Genomic DNA, 20,843 nt, shown 5'->3' on the forward strand with positions numbered 1-20,843 from the left:
ACACCTATTGGAGAAGAATTTGCGTCCCCCAGGGCTAGTGACCCTCTGTGCGGTTACACTGGTGCCACGAAACCTGATCTCCACAAAAGCTGTACCCCATTTGTGAACTTAACTCCCCGCTCCATTTCCTGTTGGTAGCACTGGAGGGCAAAGGCATCATCAATCCTCTGTAGTGACTTCTGTTTGAAAACTCACCAACAGAATATGGCTTTCATTCATCACTATGAAATAAAAGGCATTAAAAAAGAATACTGAGATGAAGGGCTGCAACTAACTATTATTTTAGTACTCAACCATATCTTTTCCACAATGAGTTTTTTTTTAGATAGATACTTTTGATACATTTTTAACCAGATAAAGGTAAACATATGCTGGCTGGAGGCTACTGTACACAATATTTATGACAAAACTGTATTATTATTGTTTTGTTTCATTCATACATGTTTGAGTAATCCTGCATTTTTAGTCTGTCTACATCTCCAAAGCTCAAAATACTCCACGTTGTGATGTCATAAAGTGGTAATTTTCAAGTTAACAGCTCCTTTTACCTTTAGTTCAGTAGAGATTGGCAATTCCAGGGCTGAAATGATCCAAATTATTCTAGTAAATGTATATAAATAAATAAAAAATACACTTTCTGTATTACCACATGACATCACAAGGTGGAACAGGGTGTTTTCCGTTTTGAGAGAAGAACAGAGCCTAAATATGCAGGGATAGTGTATTAAACGTGTGAATGAAACAAAACACAACTCCATGTATGTGTGATGAGGAAACAACATTATAACAGATCAGAATATAGTGTAATATATGCCCTTTAAAAAACACTTATTGTTTCTTCTTTTTTGCCTTTAGTTTAAAGAATGCAGTTATTTCATAGATCCTATTTCCTAAAACAGATTTTGTAGTATGTCTGTATAGTGCAAATAGTGATTAACAATTATCAGAACAGTCAACGATTATTTTAGTAGTAAATTGATTCTGACTGAATGTTTCCTATTAACCTGCTGTTCTTGAACTTTGGGTTACAACACTGTAAACTCCCCATTGTGGTACAAATAAAAGTTTATCTTATTCAACTCAGCACAATTGTTCTAAGTAAGCGAGAAATGACTGGGGGACATGTCTATAGCCAGTTCAGAGTAGGTTTCCATCTTTATAGTAAGCTTTATGGCATTATATAGTCATTACATTATTTTATTATAATGGAAAAAGTTGAGGTACTCGAACCTTTTGTACAAGTATGGCATTTCCACAAGGCCCCTATAAAAATAATAAGAAGTCTGCAGAAGAAGAATGTATATACGGTCTAAGCAGGTGCCTGGTCGTGGAAGAAGCAGGCCGTTTTCTCACCAAATCCCTTCCTCTACTTGTGAATATAGAAATACATCTGCCCTGTTTTATTTTCTATAGCAGCATTACTACAGTTTAATATTACTGGGGTAATGGGGATTACCCAAGTGTTCTGGAGCAGGATTCCTGTTCATTTCAGTCTCCCCACTTCTGACTGTACTGTTTTTTTCAGGCTGTTGAGGGCTGTGTCTGCTTATTTGAACTACTTATTTTAGAAGGTACACAGCGATCATAAAACAAAGGAATGAAATAATATTTGATCTTGGGGCACTATAACATTTCATTGCTCAAAGATAAAATGTCGGCATCTGGCATAAAGAGTAAACTTTTTTTTTAAGTTTCCTACATTATAACAGTTTGTCAAGAGCGAACACAACACCGATGACAGTAAAATGACAACATCTGGCGTTTGGTACAGCGAACGGGCCAACTACATGTCCTATCAAAACAGTAAGCAGAGAGCCCAAGATTAAAGCTCGCTCCTCCAATATTTCACAGAGTTCAAAAGGATTTTCAGACAGATCCCGCTGCTATTCCACTCGAGAAAAACTGCCGCATCAAACTGCCCTCCGAAGGAATCTGGTTTGCAGGGGATAAACGTAGCAATAGTAAACAAGATGTCCGTTATACGTGTCCACATAAAAGGAAAGTATCAGAAACAATATCCAGCACCATATGTGTCTATACATTGAGTGGCCTGTGAATGCTGTGGTTCACTTTTGAAATACGTTTTTGAACACATAAATTATTACTAAGTATCAGAGCTGCAAGAAGTCTGATCCGTTCCCTATAGCGCCCGGTTTCTGTAGCCGATATGAGAATAAAAACAAGAGGGATGTCTGACTTAAATAATGGGGAAAAAGCAGTAGAAGTAGTAGTGGAAATACTAATGCATTTAAACGATACAGAGTTTTTCAAACACCCAAAGTGCTTTACAGTGCATTTCTCAGTCACTTCACACAGCTGCCTTGGGGTAGATTGATGGAAGTGAGGCTGCCAATCTGCGCCATCAGTCCCTCCAACAACCACTGACTAGAAATGGGACAATAAACAATAATATAATTTATTATAAACAAAGATAATGGCCTTTATTATATCAGAATGTTAAAAAAAAGCTATTTATCCACAGGGGAGTCAACTGGGGGAGCAAAGGGGTCTGTTGTTCCGCGCCCCAGGGTCTTACGGGCCCAGAATTAGACCTTCTTCCTATTCATGAATTAGAGGGGGGCCCATGTGAGGCTTGTTGTCCCAGGCCCCCACATTTCTATCGAATGCCTTGCTTATCCATAATATTGTCCATTAGCTGGTAGTTGTTTTCACTGATAACAATGTAACAATCTGTAATCTGTCAGCAGCTTTAATAACTTTTATTCTGGCCATGATAATCATTTCAATATCGTCCCATGCTTACCAGTGACCAGCAGCAACTCACTCATTCATTCCAGGCAGTGGGGCTGAAGTGTCTTGCCTAAGGACACAACAGTTATTTGAGTTATTGCTGCTTCACTGTATTGGCTGTTGTATTGTATCTGGTGTTCCCATCGTATCCAAGTACTAACCAGGTCTGGCCTCACTTAGCATTGACAAGCAGGAATGACTGTAGTGGGAGCAGTTTATCTACGACTTCTTTTTTTGGAGCCCTATGCTTCTCCTAACCAGTCACTGTTGCTTGCGAAACTAAAGCATAACCAATATGAAAACTGAGCTGTGGTTCATATTTGGTAGTAGAGCATGAAATGATTTCTGGGCCGGGGATAAAAAATTCAAAACAGCGTGACTGTGGAATATACAAGAAAGACATAAAACACTTGGCCTCTTTGCTGTTGGCTCCTCATATCAAATTAAGAGCTGCCACGGTTTGAGGCGAGTATAGGCCCGTGTCCGGTTTATTTTGGAAGGCCTGGAGCATTCTCTGGTCATCTGGGTTCGTTCAACTGTGACCCTGCATAGTGTTAAGGATGTTTAAACCTAAGGGGCGGCTGTGAGGTGAAAAACTTTCATCAAACATACAGCCGTTTTTTGAGAAATTTTGTTGATCTGATGAGGCTAGAACGCATTCAACAACAGGTGCTACATTTGTTTGCCTCAGCTTCAGTTTCCCGTTATATGGTCCCATTTTGAGGATGGAGCTGCAGCTAACAATTATTTTAGTAATCAACTACTCTGTTATTTTTTCCGCTAATTGAAAAATAATTATTTCTATTGTGCACTGAGATTTTAAAATGCATAAAGGTCCAAATATGGTGAATGAAGGCTAGTTAAAGAACATATATGCACCTGTTCTCCCTGTTCTCTGATTTAATACTATCGAGACAGGATATCTTGGTGTTTTATTGTTCTTTTCTTGTGTCGTGTTATCTGTAAATTTGGGTTTTTTGTTGACTCTTATGTGAAGCACTTTGGTCAGATGAAGTTGTTTTAAATATGCTATAAAAATGAAAGAGAAAAAATGAATAAGGTGCATTTATTTTCATTCAATATGGAAAGGTTTTAGCATGAGTTTTAGAGTAGGTTTAGTTATAATTACTATTTCACTTTATTGTTGCAGCTCTGTATTCCATTAATCTAAAAATGAGTGAATTTGAATAAAAAATTGGGCGGGCGTAATCTTGACCACCTCGCAGTGTGTATCTTGTTGTGGTCAGCTTGTTATAATCCTGAACTTTTTAAGCTTTGATACAACAAATGATATTAGCTGTCTGAGGCCTGGCTTTGGTCATGTGTTGACAGTTAAAAATTTTCACTCTCAATATTTTAATATCTACATCCCCTTCGTATTTTCAGTGGCGTTGCTATGTCTGGTAGGTAAATTGAAAACATCCCAGAGTCAAGTTCTTCCTCAAACAACTGATTATTAGGAGCAGTCAAAGACCGCCATGGTATACATTTCACTCTTTCTCGAATAATATTTCTTACAACATGAATAAATATATACCAGGCTCTGTGGATTTTGCAAAAACGCAACCTAATTCTCAGGTTTCCAAATCGGATTAGGACTTAAATCGGGGCAGAGACAGAATTTTGAAGAAGAAACAAATAGCTATTGTGTGGTCAAGTTTTTTTCCTCTGCACTTTTGGTGGCCAGCTATGTGGAATGTTCCATTAATTTGGTGTAAGGGAAAGTGTACGAGGCAGTGCTTGTGGTTTTAAAGTCTTTAATGAGCTGGAAGTGGGCCATGTTTGAATTTAAAGTCACGCCGCGCTGAGGCACAAGTGTAGCCTGCAACAGTCAGTACAAAGCAATCTGACAATTTTAATAATCCAATTGTCTATAGAAGATGGAGGTCCCACACTCAAGTCTGGATTATCTGGGCGGGGTCATATCGTATCGTTGGTAGGGAAGAGGATGAAATTTCCAAGGTGTGATAACTGACCAAAAATACCACAGTATGATGTATACTGTGAGTATACATCACTGTGGTACTGTGGTATGATGTATATTGTGAGTATACATCATACAGTGGTATGATGTATACTCAATTGGACAACTCTACAGTACATCATACTGTGGAGTTTTTGGAGTCAATTTTATAATGATTCATAAAAAAAAGGGAGTTCTTAAGTAAAAAAAAAAGTGTATATGAAATTTGCACCTTGGTTATGTCCTGCTTTAGTGTGCAGAGATTTAGTGAAACACAGATCAATTAATATCAGGGTAAAAAGCAGCCTGCAGTTAAGCACATTAGAATAGATCTAAAGTTGAGTACACTAGGACAATATATTATTAACTAAGATATGAAAAAATCCTGTAGCTGTAGCTCCTGCTTTTGATATGTAGTCTGACTAAACATAATTATAGAATCAATGGATTTTCTTAGCAATTCTAGCCAATAATGTGCTTCTGCTCGTCAATTACCTTCGCGGGTTTATATGAATCTAACGTAATGACATCCATGTCTGTGTCGTGCAGCTGTGAGCATCTGGCGCAGCAAGCAGCCAAACAAAGTGGATATGAGAGAAGCATTTCATTTCATCTTCTGAGCCGTTTGGACAAGTTTGAGGAAGGAAAACGTGCAGAAGAGAGAGGGAGGACAACGATGTGAGGTGCCACTCTCAAACACGTCTTTTATAAAGCCATGTGCTTTTTATTTTATTGTAGCCTCAAAGAGCACATTTTCTAAGCACGAAAGACACGACATGTTTCACAGACCCTTGGCTCTTGTTATATATTTAGAACACACATGAAGTTAGCGCCATTTAACGAGCAAATCTCTGGCATGTGTATGCTAAACCCGTACGTGCCCATGCGTGTTTACAGGTGTGCTTGGGTGCTCCATGGCATGGTCCAATTCGGTACAACGCAGGGTGCAAGCGAGGGTCAAGTGGGGAGCGGAGGATACAGCGCAGACATAAGGACCACATCAAGGGCACGTTAACCAACTAATATGGCAGTAGTGTGAGGTGCGCTGGTTTTTCCACAGACCCAGTCAAATAAATGAGGTGTCAATATCGTCAGATGCCCATCCTCATGGTACCAGCATTTTAACATCACGGTATACCTCAATACCAGTTATGGTTTTATCCGTATGCTGGTGATATGTCCTGACGTAACTGGGGATTATAAATTTCAAATTGAGACACTGGGATTAATGTGTGTGCACTGCAGCTGATTTTCCTCTTAGCTGCGAGGGAAGGCGGCGATAGAGGCTAATTGCTAACACTAAAACCTAGAACAATTTAAAAATTGACTGTGGAGGCTCTGCAGAAGAGAAAAACTATAGTAAGGAAATTAATAAGATGTGAGGAGTAAGACCAAATAAGACACAAGCCACCTTCGAGCAGTAAATCGTCAATTATATAGTTATCGCAATTTTTAAACAAATAAACAAGGATTGAGTTGGAGGTGTCCAGTGGTGTACGGTGGTACAGTGTCTCCATCAGTGAAGAAGACTTTGAGAACATAGGCTCAGGACAGAGGCCAAAAAGACGCATTTTGACAGAGCTGTTGACAGGTGAGCTTCAGTGACTGCCCTCCTGCTCCACTAGTTCCTCAAGGGGGTCTGTACAGACTCCAAAACGCATAAAATCTACACACGTGCACCTAATTACAACATGTGTGCTGGTGTTTATATTTGCAGTTGGCTACAGACGGCAGGGTGTAGTTTTTTGCAGACGGCATGCTAATTGCTATAAAAAGCTAACCGACGACTTGGCTGAGACACCGTGTAGGCTAAAAGGGTTAGTTTCCATGGGGACGTAAACAGAATTGGCTATGAGTTTTGCACTAAAACTTTAGAGATGTCCACATGGCGTCATCACGGGTGAATGGCAACTGGAGAGCAACAACAAACAAAAGCTGTTGAGGTGTTTGGACACGTAAATATGCACAAGATCTATATGTGTTCATGGTAAAGACATGAGCCATTATGCACCATCTGTTCACTCCATACTGAACTCCACATCAGGCAAATTATCATTCATTACCCCAAATAGAGAGCAGTTTGCACTTGATTTTATAGGCATGTCTGAACCTAAGTAGCTATGACACATAAACATTATGATGTATGTTCTCCATACATTTAGTGGAAGTGTAATAACATTTTATGTATCCTTGGAAAATGTGTATTTCGTATTTTAAGAGTTAAAATTGAAGGGTGACATTAGATTTAAGGCGCTACCTGATTTTACAGTCTTCAAAATGTGAAAAACAGTGGTCCAAAGTTATTCCTCAGTAACATTATTCATCTCTAGCTTTCTAATAATTCACCACAATGAATTAATAAGGGCATTTCACAACTTTCAGAGGCCAGAACTGAGTTTCGGTAAAACTAACTAGCAAGCTAACAGTACACGTTTTGATTCTTGATGTATAAAATGAGACACAATGGTCTTGCTAACATAACAGCTGTTTACAATATATCTGTACTGGGCAAAACCAAAAAAAAAAAAAAAACCCAAAACACAGCCACTTTAACTTCACAGGAACAGTATTCAGATTAATATTTTGTTAGTTTCTTTGAGAGAAATAACGACTTCAACGGGTCTAACTTCATTGTTAACTGATAATTGTCAAACGGGTACTCTAGGGGAGGCCTTTCATCCTTGTAAAAAAGCCCCAATTAGCACATTTGGTGTCCTCCGTACGCTACATTTGCTATGTTAACTTGAACGTTTCATAGATGAGATTTAAAGAGGTATTAAGACGAACGACGAAACGAAACTGAGCCAACACCAAGGTTTTCTATTAAGCTCGAATTAGTATTTATTTAACAGCCGAGTTCCTGAGCCTTTAAGCCCCAACTCTTCCCACTAAATGCTTAATGATTAGACAATCCAACTTCATTACAGACACTTCGTTTATAAAGTTGCTTTTGGGATGGCAGGGGGGATGAGGCCATAGCCCCCACACAGTCTGACACTGTAATACAAACTGACATCTGGGTTATCCGCACACACCCGTCCAATGAGGTGACAGAGAGGAGTGGTATAATGACTGACAAGCACAATAGAGAAGATAGAATACGGTTTTTGGTTTACCCTACATGATTAATACAAGTAAAAACCTATTGGTGAAATGTGCTATGTTAATCCTGATTAAAAGCTGCCGATTGGCTGCAGTGGAAGGTCCTTAATAGAAACCATATGTGCTGGATCAAGAAACTATCTGATATTTTACTGACCAGATGAGGCCAGTTTTATACTAAAAGCTGTTTAATGTGAATGAGCAGCAATAAAAATCCAGTGTAAGTGACTGAAGGGGTTTAGATCCAAACAACCTAATAAAAGCTTTTGATGAATTAACAAGAAAACAATTTTATAAACTTGCTAACTTGAAATACACTGGGTGGCTGCCCCTTTTATTTGACAAAGGGGGTCCAAGAGCTAAAGCTGGAACCCACAACACATTCAACATACACTGAGAAAGTAATCAGAAAATTATATACACTGTAGTTGGAAAATATGCTAGTATTAAAGAGCCCATATCACACAATTTTCTGATCTATGTTATAATATTGTTTCCTCATCACAAACATACCTGGAGATGTGTTTTGTTTCATTCACACATGTTTAACACACACCTTGCAGATCTAGCCTGAGTGTCATGTGGTAATACAGGAAGTGCTCCACTGTGTTTTTAAACTCCATACACCTTCATCAGACTAATTTGGAAGAATTCAGGCCTGGAATTACTAATCTCTACTGAAGAAAAATGTAAAAGGTAACTGTTAACTTGAAAACTACCGCTTCATGACATCACAAGGAGCATTTTGAGCTTTGGAGATGTAGACAGACTAATAATAAAGGGTTACTCAAACATGTGTGAATGAAACAAAACACAACTCTAGGTATGTTTTTGATGAGGTAACAACATTATAACATGACTTAAAGCTCACAAGAGTCAATTTTGCGTAATATAAGACCTTTAAGGTAATTATGTGTATATCCGCCTGTAAGACATGGGAACATATTACTTGCAGCTCCAAAACCTAGACAAAAGAACAACTTAATAAAAGAAATAGTTTGGCTTGTAGTAAAGTCTGAAATCTGTAACCACTAGACTACCTTTGCTCTGAACAATGTCCAAAGTTTATTTAAGCTTATAAAATACAATGGCTATCCATATACTGTACATTTCTCACACACACATGGAGTAAGTACTATCATTGACTTCACCCTTACATTTTGGAGCGCTCTCTCCCCTGGTGCCTCTTTGTGGTGATGGACAAACCTGAAACTACCAACCGCGAAATGTGGAAATTCAATTAGATGAATTAAAGTGTTTCATAAAGTCATAGGTGGCTGTCCAGAAGAATGCCCATAAAGTCTTGGAGCACTGACTTTGCCTTCGTTCCTCACACACCCAAAACTGGAAGCCAAAATGCAGTGACTTAACCTTACAACTGCATGAGGTCTGCTTATAAATCGCTACTTGCGGCAGACAGCGAGTGGAAGCTTCCTCTCCTAAACTACAAACACTAGTCTTTGCTATGGCGGGCTCTGCAGTATGCATTAGACCTGCTATCAAAAACAGACCTAGAGCGGTGCGGCTTAACAGACGTAGAGAGCTGAACGCTTTGGGAGAAAATATCTAATTGAGATTTTTCTGAATACTGATGTCCTATATTATACAAAATGGACTCTTGGAAGCTTTAAGTCATGTTATAACGCTGTTACCTGCTCAAAAACATACCTGGAAAAGTGTTTTGTTTCATTCACACATGTTTGAATAATCCTGCATGATTAGTCTGTCTATATCGCCAAAGCTCAAAATGCCTTGTTTATTAAGCTGTGTTCTTCTCTCAAACAGAAAACACCCTGTTCCACCTTGTGATGTCATGCAGTGGTAGTTTTCAAGTTAACAGCTCCTTTTACATTTAGTTCTGTAGAGACTGGCAATTCCAGGCCTGAAATGATCCAAATGATTCTAGTGAAGGTATATGGAGTTTAAAAACATGGTGGAGCACTTCCTGTACTACCACATGACATCACGAGGTGGAACAGGGTGTTTTCTGTGCAGGATATGCAGGATTGGTGCATTAAACATGTGTGACTGAAACAAAACAAAACGTCTGATGTGTTTGTGATGAGGAAACGTCATTATAACATACATCAGAAAACAGAATATGGGTCCTTTTATGATATAATTCTGCTCAAAGGCCACACTTTAAACATATCCAGGAGAATTGACAAAAAGAACAGCAGGCGTGTTAGCAGTTTTTACGCAGAAAAACATTTTGTTGTTGATGGAGAACATTCTGGAACTTTAAAATGTTTGCAACCTTTGTAATCTGCTAATTGCATCCACCCAATTTAATTTAGACTTGATTACGATTTATCTCGCAGCCCTAAACAGACGCCCAACCAGCCAATCCTTCTGATAAAAACTGATTAAAAAAAAAAAAAAGTAAAAAATGCCAGCTGTATCCAACAACAAATGCTGTGATGGAAAGCAGAGACCACACACTGTGGCTAAGTAAACTTTGAGATGCTTATAAAGATTTAACCTTGGTTAATAGATAGCTTGTACATGACGTTCTGGGTGCCACAGGCAGATTGAAGCTCTGGGTGTTATTTTCCAACAGCAGTTTCCTCAGTACAAGAATAGCATCAACAAATATGTGATTGTGCAAAGTAGCAAACATTCTTCTAACTGTGACATTATTCTGACGGGCAACCTTTGCTACTCAATCACTTATAGATGTGGGAGGAGTCAGGTAAGAATTTCATCATCTCTCAAGGTCACACAACCGTTTTACTTAGCTAAAGCTTACCCTAGTTTCTGACAGGTTTTAGCATCTCAAAATCAGTTTTTTGTATTCTATATAGTTAAAATCTATGAGACACGTGGATGTGTTTTGTTTTGGACATTTTAAGTCACAATATTGAGCTAAAGCAACTTAATCAAAGACTTAATACAGGGGAACAAAGTGCTGGACCCCTGCTGGACCATTGGCAAACAGCTACAGTTCACGGTAGCCAGAGGCGGATTTTTGTCTTTAATTTGTGCCAAAATGTCTACACTACGCTGCTGAATCCTCCGTGTATCACTGATTATAAAAACAAAAACAGAGCACAAAGTAGAGCAGTGGGTGTGTGCTGGAGCAACAGCCTCTAGATTGCAAGTGAGTAAAGATGACTTAAACATGCATGAATCACTCTAAGTACAACTTTGTGATATAATTGTTTTCCTTTTCATTTATCCACTCAATTATAACAAATGCATAATATGCCCCCTTTAAAAGGAAATTGATCCAAATACCCACTCACTTTCAGACAAAGCTCCACTGAATTAGATATTCATATTTACTGTACTGGACAAACCAAGAACAGATATGTTTATGACTTCTCTCAAAAGTGAACTTTTCATGGTGCCTATATTTATTCCTCCTAGTTCCTGTTTGAGGTGAAAGTGCGGTGCAGTTTGTGCCTTCGTGCCTCTCTTGCCCATTATGTGTTTTATCAATCCCTGTAAATGGAAAGCGGATGTGGTTGTTATGGAAGGATGGAGGCAGTGAGTGGCAGCAGGCCGGAGAGGAGGCTGATTACTTCCAGTCTCTGGGTCGGTCTCTGGGTCGGTCTCTGGGTCGGTCTCTGGGTCGGTCTCTGGGTCGGTCTCTGGGTCGGTCTCTGGGTCGGTCTCTGGGTCGGTCTCTGGGTCGGTCTCTGGGTCGGTCTCTGGGTCGGTCTCTGGTTCCGACTCCGGCTCCAGCTCCGGGTCCAGTTCCGGGTCCAGTTCCGGGTCTTGCTCCGGCTCTGGGTCCGGGTCCAGATGGTGGCAGGGCTCAGGTAAATACTACTGTGGGCCGCATGACAATTTCTGAACACTGAGCAGCCTGTTTGTAGAGATGGACAGAAGGACTACAGTTGTTGAGAAGGGCCTTTTTAACTCAAAAGTTCCGTAAGAGGGAATGGAAAATCTCATGGCCCACACTCATAATTTACATTTCTTTTATAGATTAGCACAGTTGAAAAAGACAATATACATATCATAAACAGGTAAGTTTCTGTTAAAGTCAATATGTTTGAAATATTGGATTGTGATTGATTATCTCTAAACAAACTCATGCACAAAAGAAAAACAAAAGTGTGCTTTCCCCATTGTTTCAAAGTAGAAGAATATTGTATCCATTTATCATCTCCTACACCCGCCTTCAGAAATAAAGAAAAAAATGAAGAGAGTTTCCACTGGGAATGTTTAACGAGTCGGACTGATGTTGGGCTGGAGAAGCTATAATGACTTTGCTCTCATAATTATGTAGTGGAATGAAGCAAAAGGTTGTATATCTTGAGCACAATGCGTAGCACTGAGCCTAAACTTTTACTCACCTCTCACTCCCTTCACACAGGAATCCCTCCAGCAGACCAGCTCCTGTTCCGCTTATTGCCACCTTCAAAACCCACTAAACATAGAAGGTTCCCCAGTGAATCATAGCTGTGTTTTATGGAGCCACAGTCCCCAGTGGGCATGGCAGCGAGTGCTCTGACGTCTGCAGCAGACCACCACTGTGGCACGGTGCCTGCTCATCTCTGAGAAAGGCTCAGGGATTTGGAGGTGGGACAGTAAAGCCAACATTGAGGCCGCACAGACAAACAACAGTGAACCCGGCGCTGACCTGGCCCAGTCAAAACACATTTGTGTCCATTAATTTCCAATAGGGAGCTTCCTCTGCCTGGGGCCCAGTAAATGTGATACACCCCGGTCTGAGGCGCACAGCTAATTGTTGTATCCTTGGCCTTAAAGATTTTTCATAGAATCAGTTGTCATTTAATCAGCCCCACATGCTTCTTTCACAACAGTGACGGCCGAATGCAGAGTGTGCACTGTGCAAACACACGGCATCTCCAGACCTTTCCTCTTGAGTCAGCCCCACTAACATGCACAATTACTCTAAGCAGTGTACACCGTTAGTGCCCCCTGTGGCCAGACTTCAGAAATATACAAGTATAAGTAAGTGTCTGAATTTAAAATATAAACCAAAACAATATGAATTAAAAATATATGCAAATAAAAAGTCTTCCAAGAATAAATCACATTACAAGAAAACTGAGCAGATTCACTCTTTCATCTTCTTGTTGTTTTTAAGAGTCGTGATATTCTTGTTGTCTCGGTCTACAAAGTGTGACTTGGGTAACAGTTTAACATCTGCCATCAGAGGCGCCGCACACTCTCCACTCCGGTCTCATGACAAAGGCCCAAATTAAAGCAAACTTTTAGCTTCCACATCAAAGCAGAGTCGACCCGCTGTTGTCCTGATCTCTGGCCAGCTTCCCTGTATCACTTTCAAACGCAGCCTCGCAGGACAATTTAATAAGAGATGGACAGCTAATGTCTCCCACCCAGGTCCCTGTTAGCAGAGCGGCCAATCAGCCAGGCAGGCGCGTCAGCTGTGAAACCAGATCTCTGCTTTCTATCACCCAGCAGACACCAGACCAGCACCGCGGCGAGCACATAACAAGACTGGCTTAAACATACAAAGGAAAATATGCAAAAACCACAAACAATACAAGAAGTTAACCCAATAGACAGGTCATGCAAGCAATGCCCAATACAGTGGATCTTATAACAGAGAGAGCTACCTAAACCAATAAGAATAGATAAATGCTACAGGGATTTACTAGATATTTACAAGTTCTGTTGAGTTTGTACTTTTTAAAATATGTAAAACCACAAAAATTGGCAACAAAATGTACAAACATTAACACAATAAGCACAGGTCATGCAAGTAATGACTTACGCAGTGGATCTTATTACAGAAACAGCCATCTTAACCAATAAAAATAGATCAATTCTACAGGGATTTACTAGATATTTACAAGTTCTGTTGCATTTGTACTTTTTAAAATATGCAAAACCACAAAAATGCAAGAATTGTCAACAAAAATGTACAAAAACTTGCCGTTAACCCAGTGGGCATGGGTCATGCAAGCAATGACTTATACAGTAAACTAATAAAATGAATCTTTTTGCAGAAAACGCCACCTTAACCAATAAAAACAGATAAATGCAACAGGGATTTACTTGACATTTACAAGGGAGATGAAAGCGCTCTGTCTGTACTTCCTGTCTTTTTATCCTCAAAATACAAGCATGTGTGATGTGAAACTTAAGAAACTAGAAGATGAGCCACGCAGGAGCACACAATGTAGTGCGGTGTGCAAAATCCATCCAAACAAGACCGAGGAAGCTCCGTTTTGGCAGCCTCCGTTTTATTGGCTGTGGCATATTTACCACTTTGGCCTTTCTTCACACAATGCTCCTTTTTCACGATCATGTGGAAATAGACTAGTCCTGTTGTACTGTTGTGATATTTTTATGACAACCTGATAACTCACCCCCAATATGTGTGGATTTAGACACACATGGTATAGATAAAATAGTGCTTTGAATTTGGTTTGTCACAATAAATACTTAGCATTCAATATATGTTAGATGGAACAAAAAATTTTGCGGGTCAATATTTATCGTGGGGAATTTTTCTTAGTACTAGTCTGGAACTTTTTTTTTTTTTTTTCCCTATTCTACGATTAGATTTGAGTTGTGGAGGGTTGAATAAATAACTTCTATGACTAATTTTAAATATAAACTAACTATCAGTGTGTTTCATTTTGCTATTTATTTCTTGCATATAACCAGATTGTACATTTAGAATAGTTTTTTGGGAATAATTCTACTTTAGGGTTTTTGTGCCAGTGGCATACATTCATTGCAGTATTATTGTTTATTGTCTATATTATCGAAATTTGTTATCTTGACAAGCCTACTTAAAATATAAGTTTAAGTGTTTCTTTAAAAAAAAAAAACAAGAAAATGAACAGTTGAGCTTTGAAAAAATTTGAGGCTGCACAAAGGTTCATTTGTTCAACTGTTTTGAGCCTGTGGTCTGTTGTACTTCATAAACCATCAGGCCTGTCATGATGATTACTATATCAACTTATCATTCAATTATAAGATAAATGAAACATTTTCTTTAGGTTCCATATTTATCAGTGTGTTTATGTTGCACTTTTTCACCGTATCAAGTTCCTAGTTTGTGAACTGTGTTCACAGACTATGGCAATAAAAGTCTTCTGATTCTGATTCTGATTCTGATTTTATTAACACCAGTGGGATTCTTTTCTGATTTTGATGTAGTATTTGGTATACATGGTAACATTTGAGTTGTAGATTGTCAAATAATTAACACCAACACATTAACATTAACACACAGATACTAAAACTAACTACTGTGTGTTTATTTATAGGGTTGTTAAAAGTATCAGAAATCAGATATTAATCGGTACTAAAATACATACTTGTTTGAGCAAGTATTGATACTAAAAAAGTCGCATTCACAGGGCAGAAATGAACCTTTCCTGAATAGCTTTAGAATAAACAAGTACAACCACACAGACTGGTATTGACTGGTATATGATCATGGACCACGACTGAGGGATTACACAGATATAAGAGCGCATGGTAATATGAAAGAACGTACTATGATTTAATGTTGAAAATGACATTCTATTGTCTAAAGAAACTGTGTTTTATTATCATTGTGGTATGGGACTCAGTATTGAGTATCGAGTCTATTCCTTAGTATCAAAATTTAGTTTGAGCTTTTTGTATCGTGACCCCCATTTCTTTATATCTAGTTCCATTTTTTGTTACGACTGAGTTCAATTTGAAAAAGATTTACTGTGAATATCCTGCTTTAGGGTGTCAGTGTGGTATAAAGTAGTTTCAATATTATGGTTTATGTTTCACTTCAAAATGTGTTATTTTGACAGCCTCACATAAGTCCAGTTTCTTACTTTACCTTTTATCATGTGCTCACCTGTATTGCTGCACAGATCCAACAGATGGTTTTCAACTTGTGCTTTAAATATATTTCTGTTTCTTTGATGGACATGGGTGAAAACATCCTGTCGACTCTGACTGTCTGGATCATTTAAAATACCATTACCTATACCCTGCCTGTAGCTGCATACATTAGACTCCAAAATGTTGTCTCAAAATTATTCATAACCTAAAAAGGAGTTTAAATTGCACATTTTTTACGGACCAAGTTGCATCTGTCTTCTATCAGGGGTCAAATTAAACTTTCAGCAGTGTGTCTGTGCAGTGCAGAACTTCTGATAGCATGTGGTTCAGACTCTATGAAACAGAAATCTCAGAAGGCTTAGATCATAATATGCGCCTTTGATAAAATGACAATGGGAGGGGATTATGTAAGTTTATAGGTAGGCATATGAATTCCCCGTGTGATGCACTCCAAATGTTCGACAGAAGAAATGCATTTGCTGGTGTCAAACCGGGAGATAAAGTGTCTTTTTCACTTAATACATCTTGTGTTAAAAGGATGATATGGCTTTTGCATGTAGGGGTGCCAAAAGTGTCAAAAAGTAGATCCTAATTGATACTAAAACTACACAACTACTATACAAACTAGATATGCATTTGAGCAAGTATCGATATTGAAAAAAATCACAACTAGAACAAAATTTGACCATTCCTCAATAGCTAGAATGATCAAGACCATTCTAGCAAAATTTGTGTTCTTCTCTCAAACCGAAAACATTGTTTCACCTGGTTTCACTGTGTTTTTAAAGTTCATACACCTTCACTAGAATCATCTGAATAATTTCAGCCCTGTTGCCAATCTCTACAGAACTAAAGGTAAAAGGAAGCTGCTGAAAACTACCACTTCAGCATTATGATCTTAAGAGATGTAGACAGACTAATAATAAAGGGTTAGTCAAACATGTGAATGAAACAAAACACAACTCCAGGTCTGTTTCTGAGGAGGTAACAACATTATAATATCACTAAAAGCTCAGAAGTGGTATAGGACATTCAATGAAACTACTATTATATTGAGTATCCTTAGTATCGTAATCAAGTTTGAAATTTCCGTATCAAGACAACACTATTTTGCATCACTTATTCCAAAAAAGCATAGTTGTTTTATCAGCCTTACAATGAGCGAGAAGCCTGCTGTCAAGTAAAACCACCCAAATGCAATAAAGTGAAGTAAAAAACCTGTTAGTGCTAATTGCCAAGTCTTATCCAGGATAGAGGAGGCTCTATATTCTTTCATGGGTGAAGAGGAACACTGAGAAAGGAATGCAAATTGTTGGAGCTAAATGTCTGGAGGATGAATGGAGGGAGTCACCCAGGTCAACACATTAGGTGTACTTTAATAAGCACGAATAGGTCAGCAGTTCAACCCTCCCCTGGGGTGTGAACGATGGAAAGAGAAGGAGAATCTGCCTCCAAGCATTCATAACTGAGGGTAAGTGTGACAATACTTTCCCCCTATCAACTGGGATTATAGGCTGAGACTGACAAATGCTTTTCGCTTCCTTTAGTCACATCTTTTTGTTGTAGAAAAAGACACATGGATGTTTTAAAGGGCTCTAAAAGTTATTGGACACAAGCAGATTTATTACCTGAGCAATGTTCTTGTTCAGCAGGTAGACGCCGTATTCAAAATGAAATCTCTCTCCCCGTGGGTATAATGGAAATCTGCAAGAAAGGGCAAAACAAGACTCGGTTACATGAAGGATTGCGTTGACTTAACAGATATATGATGGGAGACGTAACACATACAAGCTACAGCAGAAATTTATATATATTTGAGTCTGTAACAATATTACCACAATATATGTGAACACATCAAAGACCTTCCTGTGAAATTTCTAATAACGAGTGGATGGATTAAGAGGCATAAGCATAAGTTAGTTTAATTTTAGACGCCAACTGCCCAAAACTACAGATGTGTACAGAAACGGCATAGTTTTCTGATCCCACCCAGATCGCGCTCGTACATTGTAAAACTAAAATATCAAACAAGAATCAACAGATTTTACAATGTGTCGTTTAACTTCAGAGTAGGAACATAGAGATTTGATCCGGCTCGCACAAAGAGGAAATGCCATCAATGCCAGTGCAGGTGTGCTGGTCACATGTACTATAAGAGGTCTTAGCGGAGGATAGCCCCTAGTGTTGAGTCTATGCCAAAGCACGATGTAAACTACAAGTATGTTTTCTTTTGTTATACACGTAAAGCTGCTGATAGAGTAGATTTTTATTTACTTCTTAGAGTGTGAAATTGATTGTTATGTCGATGGAGGAAATATTTGAGGAATTGTTTACTACCCAACTCCAAAGAACTCCCTTTTCTACTCAAGCCAAGCTGTAACAAGGCCTGCCACAATAATTACTATATATTATACTTTATTTACTGTGGGTACTTCTTCTTTGTACTAGTGGGAACTTTGTTATTCTTCTGTACTACGATAAGATCTGAGCTGCAGAGGGTTGAATAAATAAGTTTTATGACTCACTAAAAGATACAAACTAACAACTAAAGCATTTCATTCTGCCATTTATTCACCACAGCTCATGTTTTTAGCAATATTGTACATCCAGAATATATATATTTTTGTTATAATCCTTCAGCGTTATCGTGTCAGTGGCGAGTTTAGTTTCAAATGTATTTTTTATATTTTCTTTAGCAATACATCACAAGTCAAAATGTGTTATTGTGACAGGCCTGGCTGCAACAAGTGCATATTTCATCATACACTACATGGGAAAAAACTCATTTCATTTCTTTCAAGAATACTGTTAAACACAAACACATCTCTAAACATGCAAGTGGAAGAAGCTAAATGATGTGTGACCAAAGTATGACCAATCCTCTAAGCCGCATGCCTCTGTTATAACATGACGGCACTGCCAGAAGCAACATGTGCACTCAGGAGCGCACTGGGCCCAGATCGCAGACATGTGTGGACTCTTTGAACATGCGTGTGTGGACAGGTATTGATAACAGTGTGGGGACCATACACTGTAGTTATAAATGGACAAAGCTAACCCGCTAGCCGCCACGTTCCAAATAGGAAGTGAGCATGGACGCACTTCCGGCTCCACTGGCTCCAATCCACTTTCTAATCAAAAACTGTCGCCCCTTTCTCTGTAACTGCTGCTGCCGGGCTCGTCATTTTGGTCTTAAAACGTATTAATCCGCTCTACATGATCCTGGTACACTATGCTCCGTAAATCAAGATATGAACATTAATAAAAGACAAATCAATCCCTGCTAAACCACTGTTCATGCGGAAAGAGGCGTTAACTTCAGGCTCGCTCCGGATTGGCCCTTTGGTTGCTATGATACGTGCGGTTGGAATTCCAAATACAGAACTTGACTGCGTTAAATCTGCGTACACACTCACATCATGGGGACCTTTCTCCTTTATGGGGACAAATATCAAGCCCCCATGATGTAATTCCATTATTAAAAGATCCACTATGCAACTTTTCTAGAGTAAAGTCTGTTATCTGCTTCTCTATAGATATTATTGTTAATATTTTGGCATTTGTATGGTATTAAACACATCTATCTTGCATTTATTCAGTTTTTATTCAATTCAGTTTTTAGTGCCAAAATATACTCTGAGCAGGGCTGTCTCTCCAGTCTACACAGATCTGACCTGCAATGTAATTGTTACAGGTGCTTTGACCCACTTGTCTTGCAAGATAGACACATTTAGTACTATACTGTGGAACATTCTGACATCTCCATGGACACAAGCAGGTGGCAGAACCTTCACTCAAAAAGTTAAGCAGTGTGCCTTTTAAATATTAGATAAACAAAATGGTTTAAAGTTCATATGTGCATTAAAATTGGTTAAGGTTATGGGTTAGTAGTAGTAAACTAGGGCTAAGGTTAGTATCATTCTTCAGGAAATCAATGTAAGTCAAGGTAATGTCCCCAAAAAGCATGGAAACCTGGCATGTGCGGACTCTTTGAAGAAAGTGTGTGTTGTGCCTGTGTGTAACTGTACATCCGGTGTACATCCTTCCTGTGTGTTGCCTCCTGGGGACTGGGTCACGGTCTTCCTTTAATCCTGGGTGAGAGTAGATATGGGTCCCTCCTTTATCCTCTCTAACTATGACCTGTAGGTGCCTGAAGCCAACAGACTCTGCGGCAAAGAGCACTTCCTCAAACACCGCCAATTCACAGGACGCTACTGCCACTTAGAATCACTATCACGCACGATGGTAGGAGCCTTGATGGCCACAGCTGAGGAACACACAAAACAGCTCAGAAAACGATTGATTAAAAGATTTGATATGTCTAAAATAAAAGCTGTCTTGAGTTTTTAGGAGTATTTAGGCCGTAATAGAGGCCAGATTTTGGACACACTGTTGTCTTCTGTATCATATTGGTTTCATCAAACATAAATTGAATAGACTGGCTGCCAGAACAGAGACATATTTTTGAACTAGTGCTGCTTGTAAAAGAATTTCTTGACAAATCTTCAAACTACTAGTATTTCTATCATTTCTAAGCTTGGGTTTTTCAATGGGGAGGTCTACAGCCAAGCAGTCAGTAAAAACATTTGGTTTGGAGCAGACTTCAGACTTTGGAGGAAGAAATTTTACTATTATTCGAGTTAAATGGCAAAGATTAAAAGTCTGTATTGTTTTTATACTGGAAATGCATTTTGGAAGGCTTTTTTATTCGTTTTTAGTAAGACAAAATAAAATGGAATCGATCATCAATCCATCCATTCATTTATCTTCTTCCGCTTATCCAGGGTCGGGCCGTGGGGGCCGCATTCTAAGCAGGGTATCCCAAACTTCCCTCACCTCAGACATTTCCTCCAGCTCCTCCGGTGGGACCTCAAGGCATTCTCAGGCCAGCTGAGGTCAGGACAGGCCAGTGAGACATAGCTCTCCAGTGTGTCCTGGGTCTTCCTCTGGGTCTCTTCCCAGTGAGACATGCCAAGAACACCTCTCTATGGAGGTTGCCAGGAGGCCTCCTGAACAGATGTCCGAGCCACTTCAGCTGGCTCCTTTCAATGTGGAGGAGCAGCGGATCTACTCCACACTCCTCACTCTATCTCTAAGAGAGTGTCCAGCCACCCTCCAGAGGAAACTCATTTCAATCGCTTGTATCTGTGATTTTGTCCTTTTGGTCATTACCCAAAACTCATGACCATAGCTGAGGGTAGGAACGTAGATTGACTGTCATTCAATCTCACTTGTGAACAAGACCCTG

At 39.1% G+C, this 20,843-nt stretch overlaps 1 protein-coding gene across 2 annotated transcripts in view; it reads right to left on the reverse strand.

Annotated features, from left to right (window-relative positions):
- The window catches only part of uvrag (UV radiation resistance associated gene), a 72,229-nt gene that overhangs the window by 21,482 nt on the left and 29,904 nt on the right, over window positions 1–20,843 (reverse strand). For both annotated transcript variants that reach the window (XM_033978826.2, XM_055226447.1), the window contains one exon: window positions 17,224–17,299. In XM_033978826.2, the coding sequence (XP_033834717.1) occupies window positions 17,224–17,299 (76 nt within the window). The remainder of the gene's footprint in view (window positions 1–17,223; window positions 17,300–20,843) is intronic.

This window comes from Periophthalmus magnuspinnatus, chromosome 14 (assembly GCF_009829125.3).
Source record: "Periophthalmus magnuspinnatus isolate fPerMag1 chromosome 14, fPerMag1.2.pri, whole genome shotgun sequence".
NCBI lineage: Eukaryota > Metazoa > Chordata > Actinopteri > Gobiiformes > Gobiidae > Periophthalmus > Periophthalmus magnuspinnatus.